This window comes from Canis lupus, chromosome 7 (genome assembly GCF_011100685.1).
Source record: "Canis lupus familiaris isolate Mischka breed German Shepherd chromosome 7, alternate assembly UU_Cfam_GSD_1.0, whole genome shotgun sequence".
NCBI classification, from domain to species: domain Eukaryota; kingdom Metazoa; phylum Chordata; class Mammalia; order Carnivora; family Canidae; genus Canis; species Canis lupus.
In genome coordinates, this window is record NC_049228.1 from 15131123 (window position 1) to 15145917 (window position 14795).

General features: G+C 46.2%; 1 protein-coding gene across 12 annotated transcripts in view; it reads left to right on the forward strand.

The window, feature by feature from the left end:
* CACNA1E (calcium voltage-gated channel subunit alpha1 E) overlaps positions 1 to 13422 on the forward strand; it is a 382029-nt gene extending 368607 nt beyond the window's left edge. For 7 of the 12 annotated variants that reach the window (XM_038542200.1, XM_038542199.1, XM_038542201.1 and 4 more), the window contains 4 exons: positions 808 to 936; positions 1969 to 2149; positions 3155 to 3345; positions 4854 to 13422. In XM_038542200.1, coding sequence (XP_038398128.1) covers positions 808 to 936; positions 1969 to 2149; positions 3155 to 3345; positions 4854 to 5426 — 1074 coding nt within the window. In that variant the 3' untranslated portion in view covers positions 5427 to 13422. The remainder of the gene's footprint in view (positions 1 to 807; positions 937 to 1968; positions 2150 to 3154; positions 3346 to 4853) is intronic. The other 5 variants (XM_038542209.1, XM_038542207.1, XM_038542208.1 and 2 more) reach the window with 3 other exon arrangements.
* Positions 13423 to 14795: the final 1373 nt, after the last annotated feature.

Genomic DNA, 14795 nt, shown 5'->3' on the forward strand with positions numbered 1-14795 from the left:
GAGCACTTGAAATGTGACTAGTCCAAATTGAGATGTGCTAGAAGTAGAAAATACATGCCCATGTCAAAGATGTAGAGGGAAAAAAAAGTGAAACATCCCCATTTTTAGATTGATTACATGTTGACATGAGAATATTTGAATATATTGGGTTGAATAAAATATATTACATTGGATGTTTTTAAAGACTTTTTAAAATGTAGTTACTAGGACATTTAAAATTAGAGGTAGTTCATGTAATATTTTTATTGGACTGCCCTAGTCTAGAGCATCCCTGACAGATGGCCATCTATCACATTTTTTGAATGGTTTTAATCACAAGAAAGCTCTCAGCTAATAAATCACGTGGCTTAAGGTATGAGCTGATGTATTTGACACCAGAAATTAGTGACTTTCCTTAGAACAGTGGTTTCTGTTTGATAAATAACTTCATCACATTAAAAGAAGAATCCTAACACTACCAACTATCAGAAAGTAAACTTCACATATCTAAGAACTATTATGAGTGATACTGTTTTACAAAACTAGCCAATCTGAAGCACTGCTTTGTGGTAAATAAGAGGATACTTGACTAGAAAAGGCCATCTTTACTTTTTTATTCCCAGTAGAGCTTTCTATCTGGGACATCTGGTATACCACATGTGCACACACGGATGCACCCACATATACACATACAACTGAGACCTCAGAGATGCAAGTCTCTCTTCTAAAAGCCATTCTTGTCATGGAGGAGGCCGAATCATCCACTGGAGGTGAGAAGCAATGAGATGGAACCGAGTCCCACAAGCTTGGCTGTGTGTTTATTTCCAGGAGCCAGAGGTTAGTGAATTAAAAAGCGTGCAGTCCTCTAACCATGGCATCTACCTTCCTTCGGACACCCAGGAGCATACGGGATCTGGGAGGGCATCTTCTATGCCACGCCTGACTGTGGATCCCCAGGTAAAAAGCTATTACCACCTGCCATGTGTAGTGGCATCCTGGGCTGTATTGGATTGGTGGGTTATGACAAAACATCTGATATTTTCAGGTGAGCCCTTGATTTGCCCCCTCCCTTCCCTATAGGCAAAGTCTGGCTTATGGACCTTCTCTATAGAGCCTGCTCCTCCAAGATGTGTTTTCAGTGAAGCCCCAACCATAACAAGCTAGGCAGCAAAATGGTATAACTCCTTCTGGATGGGCTCAATATCCTCAAGACTTAACCAGCCATGCAAGAAATATTTTCCAGGATTTTCCTTGTGTTTTTTTCCCCCATTCCTCCTTTCCTGGATCCCCCAGCACATATGCAGTTACTTACACACACAGCTCTGTGTCAGGACCGTCTGTCCTAACCAGTGCAGGCCACGCCTCATTTCTTTGTCTGTTTTCCTGGCTTCTTTTTTCTGTCTGTCTGTCTTACATCAAGTTTTGACAGAGACAAGAAGTTTTTGTGAATCTGTTTAACATCTGTGGCAAATCAAAATGCCAGAGTTTAAGGTGGGGCTGGGGAGGGGGTGGGCATAGGTATGGGGGGAGGTTATGGATGAGAGAGAGCAATGCATTCTTAGATGCTGCTCAGTTACAAGCTCTCCTAGGCTCCTGTGCTACATGGTAGTGCAAGGCAAGGGCAACAAATAAAAGGCAAAGCTATGCTTCTCTCATGGTGCAGACTTTTTGACAATTGCCCTCACAATATTTCAAGGTGACTCAAGGTTCACTGGCCAAGTGCCTACGTTAGATGGCTCTCTGGGAAGCTTGCACTATACACTCATCTGCTTGCTTCCTCGAACATGAAGAAAAGACCATAGATAAGTCTTAGTGTCTATGTTAATATAGCCCAGGACCCTTTTCTCCAGCTGACGTCTCAGCAAGAGGGATTCCAGGGAGGTTACAGTTGGCAATCTTCAACAATCTCCATCTCACTTCCTCCTTACTTCTAGACCCTTTCAGTAATTAATCCAGATTTTGTGTTCCTCTGGGGGCTCCTATTTCCAGGTGGTGACAGATACTAGCTCCATGAGACGTTCATTTTCCACTATTCGGGATAAGCGTTCAAATTCCTCCTGGTTGGAGGAATTCTCCATGGAGAGAAGCAGTGAAAACACCTACAAGTCACGTCGTCGGAGTTACCACTCCTCCCTGAGACTGTCAGCTCATCGCCTGAATTCTGACTCAGGTGAGGGGGTCTTTGCTGTTCACCTCTTTTCAGGCTCCTGCTCTGATGACCAATTCTGAAAAGAACTGCAAGTCACTGGAACAGGATTCAGGTTGAGGAGAACGAGGGAAGGAAGAGCACTTGTCACCAGGAAAAGAGTTCCCTCTCTGACTTATCCTAATACAGCATCTTCTATATTCATCATAAAGGCTGGAATTTTTTTCAGATTAGGGCTATAGAAATCATTAAAATGTATAGAACTGTTCACTCAATTATGTTGTACACCTGAAACTCCTATAATCTTATATTTTAATTATATCTCAATAATAAAAATGTGATTTTCAAATGACCTTCTGCAAAAACACTAGGGTTCCTTAGGGGGCCTCTAATACATTCCTGGCAAGGGCTGGGCTTTTACCATCAACTCCACTTCAATCCCAATAGTGATACTGGAATCATTTTAGGTTTTTGGAGTTTTGTTTTGTTTTTTAAGGAAAAGGGTCATACTGATAGAGTTTGAAGCATTCTAATGGTTTCTCTTTTACGAAATGAGGAAACAGAGATCAAAACGCAGTGAGATGCCTTTATCACAGAGCTAGTAAATGGCAGAAATGGGACTAGAAGTCCTCAATGGACCTGAAACCCTTTGATCTCCATCCCTTTTCTGATGCTATCTTTCCCCAAAAAAGGTTATATACCCATGTTTAGGACATAGATAATTCCTGGGCCGTAGTGTTGACAAAGATTCTATCTTATTTATGTCTAGCATACCTAAAAACCGAAGAGAACCAGTTGCATCCTTTGACCTATGTGTCTTTCCAGTGGCAGCTCGCACACTTATCTCTTTACAAAAGGAGAATTTTCTACCCTCTCCCTCCTGCCTCCCATTCAGATCACCTGTTGACATGCCTGGAGAAGTGAGGATTCTTCAGAGGCCCAGTCCCACCCAGGCTGTATGACATCTCTTTGTGCTCAGAGGCTACTATGGGTGGAGTGGTGATCAGTTGCTTTTGTCGTCTCTCTCAGGCCACAAGTCTGACACCCACCGCTCAGGGGGTAGAGAGCGGGGACGATCGAAAGAGCGAAAGCATCTTCTCTCTCCTGATGTCTCCCGCTGCAACTCAGAGGAGCGAGGGACCCAGGCCGACTGGGAGTCCCCAGAGCGCCAACAGTCCAGGTCTCCCAGTGAGGCCAGGTCACAGACCCCCAACAGACAGGTGAGCATGGAGAGGAAGTGGAGCCCCTGTAGAAAGACAAGGAGGGGTGGTCTGTTAACATTAGGTGCAAAATGTGGACCTAATGAAATCCTTGATTTCATAGGAAACTATATCCATTGTGCACAGACGTTAGCTACTTCATGCTTGTGTACTCAGAAAGGATAGGAATTCATGGAAAACAAGATGGTTCCCCCCAAGAAAGACAATGGTATCTAGAAGTTATTGCATCTCAGTCCTCAGAACCCAGAGGTACAAAGTCACAACAAATACACAAATGTCTCAGCCAGATCTAGGAGGAAAGGAACACCTTTGGCCAGAAAAGTTTCTGTGACCAGTTGTATGATCCCTAGTATTAGTTACGATGGTGATTCATCTCTCAGCACAGAATTTATAAGTTGGATCCGTTCAACCTTGTTTACCTGGCTTCCAGCCAATCCCAAGAAGACGACTCCTTTCTTGCAGAAATTACCATCAAAGCTGTGTGAAAACATTCTCTCGCCCTGTTTTCCTCTTCACTCCCAGCCCTACCTCTCCTCAAGGCTGTCAGAGCCCAGACGGGAGACCCCCTCACCAGCAGCGAGCAGAGGAGAGGAGGAGGAGGGTCTATTACAGTGGACTTTTAGAGGCAGTTGAGAAGTTTCTTCTAGAGCAGTGGCTTTCAAATTTTATTGACTAGAATCATGAAAGCCTGTCATAACCATATATTCCTGGGATCTAAAGGGTTCTGCTTCAGTAGTAAAACCAGCTAGAAAGGGAAAAGCATAAATCTGCGGGTGAAAGGACCCTTCCTTCCCTAGGAGCTTCTGAGCATGTGGTTCAGAGGCCACACACAGCTTGAGAAACACCTTCCAGAAGGTCCGTGTACCAGCACTGGATTTGGGAACCCTTGGATCTAGATGAACAGGTCAAGCTGCTAAGCCTGTGAGTGGAGCAGCTGAGTTAACCTCAGCCAGCCACTAAACCCATGAAGGCAAAAAGTGAAGATGAGGGAAGAGAGTTGCCATTCCCTCAGATCCGCTTCCCAAGAACTATCTCTCGGACAGCATTTATTCACCCTCACTCATGCCATTGTCCTTCTCCCAAGTTTCAGTGCTTTCTCAGAGTGCATAGATAGTGTTCTCAGTGTTACATAGTTTCTCAGTGATAGTTTCTCATGTTACATAGATAGAGCTTCCAGATCCTTGCTCCTCTGAGCATGTGTTCCGTCGTCCAGCAGCACCTGGGAGCCTGTTGCAAATGCAGAGTCTCAGCCTCGCCCCCCCCCCCCCCCCGCCCCCGCCACCACCTGCAGAGCCTACAACTGCAGTTGAGGTTAACATGCCCTGGTCTCCATGGTGGAGACCCATCGGCCTCCTCAGTCCCTCCATCCTCAGTGGATCCCGCCCCTCAGCTGGGACCCCAGCTCTGACCTCCCTGCCCCAGACTCTAAGGGCCCGTGAGAAGGGTCAGGGGAGCTCACCAGGGCCCCGAGCAGGGATCTAACATGCCGTGTCTGTCCCGCCGCACAGGGCACGGGCTCCCTGAGCGAGAGCTCCATCCCCTCCATCTCTGACACCAGCACCCCAAGACGAAGTCGCCGGCAGCTCCCACCCGTCCCACCAAAGCCTCGGCCCCTCCTCTCCTACAGCTCCCTGATTCGACACTCCGGGAGCATCTCCCCGCCGGCCGACGGAAGCGAGAGGGGCTCCCCGCTGACCCCCCAGGCGCTGGAGAGCACGGAGGCCGGCCTGGCGGAGCCCTCGGGCCCCCGGCACGGGCACGGGCAGGGGCACGGGCAGGGGCACGGGCAGCAGAGCCAGCACTGCTCCCCGCAGCGCTACATCTCCGAGCCCTACCTGGCCCTGCACGAAGACTCCCACGCGTCGGACTGTGGCGAGGAGGAGACGCTCACCTTCGAGGCCGCCGTGGCCACCAGCCTGGGCCGCTCCAACACCATCGGCTCGGCCCCGCCGCTGCGGCACAGCTGGCAGATGCCCAACGGGCACTATCGGCGGCGGCGGCGCGGGGGGCCGGGGCCGGGCGTGATGTGCGGGGCGGTCAGCGACCTCCTGAGTGACACGGAAGAAGACGACAAGTGCTAGAGGCTGCTCCCCCCTCCGATGCATGCTCTTCTCTCTCACACGGAGAAAACCAAGACCGAATTGGGAAGCCAGTGCTGCCCCGGGGGGGGAGGAAGAGGGAGGAGGAAGACAGAAGGACACCGTGCATTATCCGTTGACGGCAACGAAGGGACAACAGGAAAACCAGTGGGACCCGCCAAATGGCTTCACTTCCCTTTGCAAGATGGGCGCTGCCATAGTTCTGCCTCTTTGCTGGGGAAAGGAAATACGAGAACGTGCAGGGTTACTCCCCTGGCAGAAGGGACGTGGTGAGGGGGGCTCTGCTTCCCCTTGCCCCTTCCCACCTTTCTGCAAGCCGCGGAAGGATGGAGCTGGCCTGTCTCTCCGCCCATCGCCCTGAAAAGCCTGCAAGACTTTCTGGCTCTTACCTGGGGAGTCGTGGAGACCACGGGAGAGGCGTCTCCTCCCTCACCAGCTCTTGCTCCTCAGCTCCACTGCCGTCAGGGCAACCACACTAGCATCTCATGCATTCCCCTCTGGCTTGCTTCCCCCAGAGAAGCACAGGCTAAGTTCAGGAGCATCGGATGCCACGGGGCGGAGGCCAGGAGGGAAAAGCTGAAGTGGGACAAGGGGCCGGGGGGCTGTGGTGGCAGCAGCAAGGGCTGGTCTGGGTGAGCAAAGCCATAGTCCTGCAGCCCAGACCACGGGGAAAGGCTCCAAGAGCTGGAGAGGATGGGTGGTGCTGGGAGGGACAGTCCTGTCTCTTTGAAGCCTGAGGCCTACTCAGTAGGTGCTGTGTTAGGATAGGCCAGGGAGGTCCCTCAGGCTCCACCGAGGTGCCTAAGGCTCCAGGAAGGGTGATATTTTAAAAGCATTTAACATCCCCCGTGGCCAGAGCACAAGCTGGCGTGAGCAGCAGTCCAGCCTTCCTGCTGGAGCCCAGTGCTCTGCCAGGCCTTAGCTCTGCAAACGCTGGTCCAAAGGGATCCCTCGAGGGTGGGGTAAGTGTTGGGGGTGGAGAGTATAATTGAGGCAAAGTCTGTTTTCCAACCAGTATAGAAGAATGTGGAACAGCACATATGGCCGAATGTCAACCTAGACTGTGGTCCAGGAGGTAGTGGCCCTTTCTGCCAAGCAGCAAGGCCACGAGCCAGAGGCTCAGTCTTCCCTGCCACTTCCTGAGAAGGTAGCACACACATACCCAGGGTGGGCCATACATCACCTAGTAGAGGCTTCTAGAGAGGAAAGGCAGGCAGACTGAAATGAGAAGCTTCCATGAGAGAATCCGTCTGAGTTTACTGAGGACCTCCTGGGAGGAGGGCCCCTTCCACAGCCAGTTGGTGTGTGAGGGTCAGTTTGTCCTGATACTTTGAAGGTAATTGGTAAATATACCTCAGCTGAGACCTGGGCGGCTCCTCCTAGCCAAGTAGGCTCTGATGGGGTCTCATCACACAGTGTAATGAGATGAGGGTCCCCATGGCCCTGAATATTTTCTGGAGCTAGGACGGGGCTTTTCCTCTCCCCAGAGTAAGAGCTGGACAGCAGACAGCCTCAGGCCACTGTGCCATTCTTAACCCCCTAAACTCAGAAGCATTGAGGAAAAGAGAGCCTTTCTTGGCTAATCAGTGCTCATCTTGTATAGATTGTCCGTCCAGGGAAACACGTCACTCTGTCTCTGGTGGAGATGTACCATTCCCTCAACTTCCTCCCCGGTCTCACAGTGGCCAGAGGGACCTCCTGGAGAAGGATTCCAGGCAGGGCTTTCCCTTCTCAGCCAGGAGCAGGTGGAGCTTGCCTCATAGGACCCTCCCCCGGCCTGAGGTCACAGTGGCTAGACACTCTTTTTATCCTCCTCCAGCCAAGACAGACTCCACCTCTTGGGTTGGAGAAGTTAGTGGCTGTTATTTTTCTTAGAAGGAGCCTCTTTTTACTTATGAAATTTTTCTGTTTGTTTTGGTTGAAATAGAACTAAGTTGCATCAACCCTGAAAAGCCAAATACAACTGTGTGGCTGCACAATCATTTCATGGCCCTGCCTTCTCTTTTAGATACTGACGGAGCTTCATGACCCACAGCCGCCAAATCAAAGTAGTCCCAGGGCAGGAGGCCACTGAGTCAGAACAAAAGCCTCCTCCTCTCAGACCGTGTGTCTGTTCTCACTTTCCTCTCCCACTCAGCACTTGCACGCTCCGGAGTGGCCGGCAATGTGAACGCGAGTGTGTCACACCCTGATCCTCACAGGTGTGCTCTTTACATAAGACTCAGACGCTGGGCCTGGTATTGTGCTAAAGGTTTCCTCTGCTCAGCGTCATTTCATGCCAAAGTGCTGCAGTGGGCTGCTTTCTGCACACAAAATTGCTTTCTTCCACCTCAGAAATGCAGCTTTCCCTAGGGACAGGCCTACCACAGGACCACCATTCTGAGTCAGCAAGTCTATTGCATTGTGTTGGGAGAAAAGGAATTGAAGTGATATCTTAGGCCATTTCAACAGTAGGAGGAATTTAGCCTGGCAGAGCAATTACCAGAAATGGGATTTGCCTGTAAACCACATTATGAACACTAAATTTACTGTGCCGGGAAACCTTCCTGGACACCTGAACTCCTTACACTCACATACACAGAAGCACTTGAGCCGTGAATGAAGTGGTGTGAAGCACTGCAGATGCATTTCCCCCGGCCAGTCGGGGTCTTGTTAGAACTAGTGAACTTATGAACTCTGTGATTCAATTTCCCCTGACCAAGAAATTGCGTTTCTTATCCCTTAGCCTACATTTACCTTTCTAGTAAGACCAGAAAATAAAAGACCGTTTTCTGTTAAGTCACGGAACTCATTATCATGATCTTCTTCTGACCGCTTCCTCCCACCTCTTCACAAATGTGACCTCTCACCTTCCCTCTGATAGCTGAGCAGGACATCCTTTCCTACGTGTCAGATTCTGCCTCTTTCTCCCTTGAAAAGAGGCCCCTTGAGATCTCAAAATGTGTGCTGCTATATTTGGACTAAAAAGTATGGCCGCATCTCAAGAAATGTGGAGCAAAGTGGAAACAGTTTGAGATACTCAGGTCCCTTCAGAGGAATGTTTGGCTCTGTGTCAGTTTCCCTTGCTAATGTCAGCCTTTGGCATCCCCTAAAAACAAAGAGGGAGGGATGGGGGAAAAGAGAGGCGGAGGAAAAGGAAAACAAACCAAGGTAGAGAGACATTCTAACTGGGCTGTGTTTAGATACTCCTCTCTTCACTTCCAGACAGACTTCCGGTGGGGTACTCACGTGTCTCCCTCTTTCGATCCCCAGGAGGGCAGAATGCCAGCAGGCTTTCAGACATAGGGGTAGAGCTATGGGCCAAGATGCTCTGTGAGCCAGGGTCAGGATAGAGTTGCCTACACTGTGAAGAGATGAGCATCCCCCCACCCCCACCCCATGTCAACACAAGCCATGAACATGACTGCCCAATGGCAGTCTGTCCACTCTTCTGGCTGAGGAATCTATTTCTATTCTGGGCTTCACTTCTCCCCACTCAGCATCCCTACGGGGTACTAAAATCAGGTAACATTTTTCCGAAGCTGAAATCCAGATGTTCTGGGTTCTGCCCTGTTTTGATCCTGGGACCACAAAGAAGACGATCCCACATCCCACCATTCAGCCAGTGTTTTCTTTCCATACACGCTTCCATCTCTCCTAGAGCCTCAGTGTCTCCTGCTTTCTGTGCTCCCCTCCCAGCCCTTGTTTTGCTGCATGTTCTCATTGACCCAGCTCCTGAGATATTTTAAATCCACCCAGTCCAAGCTTATTTGCTGACCTGCCTGCCTCTGCTGGTGGGGAATGCATCATTCTCATAAAAGTAGTTGGGAATTCACCAGGTAATATTCACAAGGTGATCTGAAACAGTATAAGGTATGGTACTATTGGGGTGAGTGGGGGATATGGAATGTCTGCATACTCAATGAAAGCCCACTTCAGGGAAATTAGGTCTCTCCTGGCATAATGGAACAAAAATTTAATTATTTTGTTTTTTTAAAGAACGTTCTCAATTTTTCATTACATCCTCTTTCTAAAGCCTGCTCTGGATGTCTCGTTTTTGGACAGGGTATTTATTTAGTGGGTTGAGCCAGGGATAGGTTGAGATGCTTTAATTTCTCAACCTAGCTATAATAAATATTATGAGATCGGAATAAGAAAAGGTACATGTGTAGGAGCCAGGGAGCAGATAGTCATCTACTTTGCTGGGATTTTGTAAGACATGAAGGTTAGGGAATTTTCACCCTATCGCTATCAGTTTCATATCTGTTAAGTTTGAGACCCTCAAAGGCCTGCTGCCAGTGTGCACAAAGAATCATGATGAGGAGAGGCATTTCCATGCGTTGGGGTAGCTCCTTCCTCAGCAGATTCTTGCATCCTGTCCATTTTTCCTACCTGAATTCCCTGGCACTGAACACTGTCCAAGAGATTCAGGTAAGACTTTATAAGTCAAGAAAAAAGAGAAGTGGGCCCCCTGAAAGTGGCCAGAGTGTGATGGTTTAATTCCAGACAAGAACCCCATAAGGAACCAGGTCTAGTTTTGAATAAATAGATCTCCATGTTGAAACTCTTATTTTTACAAGAGCCAAACAGAATTAACTCAGGACTTAGGACCTAACCTTGGCATGGTAGGATCAGAAGAGATCCCATGTTATGAGTGCTGCCTATATCTGCAGCTCTGACTTGTTTTTTCTTTGGTTAAAACTGTATACTGTAGCCATTTACCCCAGCAGAGCCCCATCTGATGGCTTCTCTGGCTCTGTAACCCTGAGCTCAGCTAAAGACTGCTGGCATGATCCGTTAGGCATCATGTGCTGTCACTCATTCAGCCAGAAGAACGCAGATGTACCACTTGGAGGGGACAGAAGACTAGGAGCAGAAAAAAAACATCTTTGGTTTCTGATGGCTGTCTTTTTCTTCCCTTAAATCCTTTCTGCTTTGACCCTCTGAGGCTTAGGCATCCCAGAGAAAGATAAGCCAAAGACAACAGGTTCATAGATTGTCCCAACCTATCCAAAGGGCCTGGAAAGCTTCCCTTAACAAAACTCAAGCCAATCTGAATGAGACTCCTAGCAGAGGCATATGGAAGGCTAGGGTACCTCCAAACTGCCCTTCTATTTTTGTAGTCTTCTTCTGATCCCTCCCTCATGCTAAAAATGGGGGGTGGAAGGGGCCACTAGCATCTTGACCTTATAAATGCAAAAAGATTTTATAATAAGCCATGCTACTATGTAAATACATTATTGAGGTTTGAATTCTTATTTCTGGGGGGTGCGAAAGAGTTGAGCAGATCCAACTTTAAAAAAATGGTAAGGGGATCTATGTTTATTTTTCTTTGGGATCTTTTTGTTTGGATTTCTTTTTTTTTTTTTGTAACAGACCAACCCTAGAATAGCAATGAAGGATAAATGTGTGCAGTGTTTCTGAATCACCTTCTAATTAATTTCTATCAAACAATATATTTGAGCCAAAAATCTGAGGTCATATAGTACCAGTTCCATCTTCTCTCTCTGGTGGTTTTTGGCTTTGTTTTTTGGTTTGGTGTAGGTTTTTTTGGTTTGTTTACTTTCTTTTGTCTTCTCCTTCTAAGTCAGCCTCTGTCTCTTGTTTCCAGGGACTTAAAATACAACCTAATGTAAAACAGCTTGAGAACTTCAGTGAAAGCCAAGTAAATAATAGAATGGATATAGATTTTTTTTCAGGATATCTTTAACCAATAAACAAAAAGTTTATATCCTGAGAAGATAAAATTTTTAAGAGCGTGGTAATCTGGTAACTGAAAATTATTGGGAGTCAAAAATAATTCTAGCCCAGCCTTCTGTACTTGTGCCTTCAGCAAGGTATTGCATCTGCGTGCTTTATTTCCCTCATTAGGAAATTGAAATACTAATGCTTGGCTAATTCATAGGTGTGTCAAGTGTTTGTAAGTAAATTAATATCGCATTATATAAAGTACTTAGTCTCCACAAATCAACTTAGAAAAATCTTCTCTCCTTATATACCACTAAGGACCTATGAAATTCTTGGCATTGCTATAAGCATTCCATTTTTTGGAAGAAACTTCATATTTAATGGAACCAGAATCCCAGATTTGCTTTAATTTCACCATCTATTGTTCCCTTTTTCACTTCCTCCCCTTTTTAGCTCTCTAATTAAAACAAAAACAAAAAACAAAACAAAAACCCCAAGACTTTTTTTTTTTTTTAATGCAGGAAAGGAGTTGAGTTTTCATAATCTTCTTTCTGTGGATAGTTCAGCCAGTCTTAGGTCAAATAACCATTCTCTAATGCTTAGGATCCTCATGAAGACCTCTTCTTTTGTTCGGCCAATTTGTCAGAGATAAGGGATTGCTCTCTAGATTCTAGAACCAGACCTGAAGACTCTGTACTAAGTACTACCACTTCCTCCTCAGTTCACTCACAGGTGGGCCCCAAAACTGAAAGGGTACTAAATCAAAGCTGCCAAATCCAAATTTGACCTTATTTGGTGACTTAATTTTCTTTCCAGTACTCTGATTTCTTATGGTGATAACCTGTACCACACAGGAACCCACTGCTCAAAGCAAGTCTATTAGAAATCCGTATAAGGGATGAGCGGGAAAAACACAATCCAAAATTTCAAAGTGCCATTAATCAATTAAAAAAACTAAAGGTAATATGAAATGAGGGCTAAACAATGTAAACTAACTGCCAATTAAAGTATACAGTAGTTCTGGTCTTAGCTACATTTGATATGGAATTATATCACATTAAGCAGATCCCAGCAAATTTAGTAAAAACATAGGCATTGAATTTTAATGGCTACCAATGGGGATATATACTTAGCCTGCAGGCCAAACTTCAATCAGTGTTTTTCTATCCTGGTGTTTTGTGAACAAGCCAAAATTTATACAAAGCCACCCTAAGTGCTGCAATTGCAGAGGAACCTCCCTCTTGGTGATATTAGAGAACAGTCCAACTCCACTCAAATTGAGTCCAAAATTTGGAACTCATCCAGAAAAACAAACGGAGGAGAAAAATCTAATGCACCAAGTATGCTTGGCATTTGTGTAGCTGGGGCAATGTGGGCAGAGGCTAAAAAGACAAGCTATAGAACAAAGACAAGGTTGAGGTGGAAAACATCAGCTAGTCCCAGGAAAAGAAGGTGTGTGATCTGAGAGAATCACTTATATTAGATCACTGATATACTTGTTAGCATGATACTGGATTCAGAGCAGTTGTTTCTGCTAAACTCACCAAAGGTAGTGGGTTTGAAGGCCTCAGAGAATTAGTAGAGCCCTGAACAACTTTTCCAGACCTGGGAGATGGAGAAGGGAGGTTCTTGCTTTAAAGCAGCCCAAAGACAATCTCTGTGACTTTAGCAACTCTTCAATAGAGTAGTGCCAATAGCAGAGAGATTTCACTGACCTTCCTAGTGGTACAAGTGCCACGGGAGGGGAGAGGGGTGGTGAGTGGGACAGATGAGTTTTATCAGAAAGAGATTTCACACTACGAAGGGTGCACCGGTACTAGCCTCACAGGATATCGCTGCAGAAAAGTAGACCAATGGGTGGCTCAGGCCATGCCCTCTGTCCTTTAGGACCCAAGGTCAGGCCATTCCCACCTTGATTTGCTTTTAGAGAAGGAGCCCGTACGATGGGATCAAGAGGGAAATTGGGTGCTCTGCCTTAGGCTGTTAAAACGCTGCCACCTGCATTACAAAACTCACATGAGTCAAGACGCTTGAGATACTTCCTTATGGGCAGCATCCACTGTGGTGTGCCAGCCTGACACCCCTTCAGGAACGGTGTTTAAATGGCAGCCAGTGCTGGCCCGCCCAGAGTATCGGTGCATCTTTCCTAAAGCCAGAGTTCAGCACTGCATGTTGACCAGGTGGATATCCTGTAATATAAATGCTCGTTTGGATCCAAAAGGAAAATTATTAAAAATAAAAGAAAGATGAACAACTTTAATGTTTTTGGGGGGGTCAAAGAAAAGAATAAATAAAACCTTGTTGTAAAGAATTAATCGGCCTGATTCCCCTCACTCACTGTTTCTTTGGTCCCTATAAAGGGAAGTCTCTGGAGTGAAGCCTTGCCAGAACTCTCAGGGTAAGTGGGCAGCAGGTTCGGCAGTGCAGTTGGTTGACATCTGCTCAGCTCAGCTAGTTAGGAGGAATTCCAGAGTTTCTCAAAGTTTCAAGGACACCCTGTCCCTGAAAGATTTCCTTTCGTTAAAAGTATTATCTTGGAGGAAACAAAAAATAGGCTTCAGACAAACTGCTTCCCTGAACAAGTTGTTTCCTTTTCTATTTATTTTTTCAAGATTTTATTTATTTATTTGAGAGCAAGACAGAGAGACTGAGTTGGGGGAGGGGTAGAGGGAGAGAGAGAAGCCCCCTGCTGAGCAAGGAGCCTGCTGCAGGGCTCCAACCCAGGACTCCAGGATCATGACCTGAACCATAGGCAGACCCTTAACCAACTGAGCCACCCAGGCATCCCAGAACAAAAGTTACTTTATGACCAGAGAAATTCTATCTGTAGGTAAGGAGTTTAAAAGTAGAGGGAATCTATAGAACACATAGCTTCATGACGAGTTTGAAAGAGGACACTAACTTAGCTGCCAGGGTCAAGGAGGAGAAGACACCCCAAGACTTTGAGGAGACACTGTCTATTCTTTCCCTCTGCCTGTATTACTCTTTATTTAATCATAATGGATTACTTAATGAAAAGGAAGCAGCAGTCCTCAGATCCAGTGGTCCCTTTGAGACTCCCTGGGGAAACACCATCTTCTAATCCTAGTGTTGAGTTTATTGTTTTAATCCGAATAATTCTTCAATTAATTTAATGGAAACTAGCTTCTAGAATGAATCCTCTATTTCTGCAGTTCTATCAAAAATGGCTTCTCAAGCCCTAAGATACATTTTTTTTTAAGTAAGGGAAAACCCTTACTTAAACCAGGATTTAAACCATCCAAAAATACGGTAATTGGCCAAATAGAGCCCTTAGAGGCTAAATTGTAATCTCTAATATCTTGGCCAACTCTGAGTTTATTTTCCAGTCATAATTTCTTCCCCATGGCTTCCATCACCACTGAAGTTGGAAAGACAGAATTTAAAGAACAATCTTTACCTAATTGCACATTTCTATGGGATGACTAGTTGCTTTAGGCAAAGGTTGCTTTGTAAGAAATTTCTTACATTGCTTGAGGAGTTTTTTTGGTTTCTTTCTAATCTGGACCTTAGGTCCATAGTATTCCCCAGGCTAATGGTACTAAAGGATGTATATATATATATATATAGGCACTACTCTAAACTTCTCTCTGGTGATTCTGTGTTATGCTTCTGAGCATCTATTGGTTTCCCTAGCACATGTCCCTTAACCTAAATTTTGCCTCT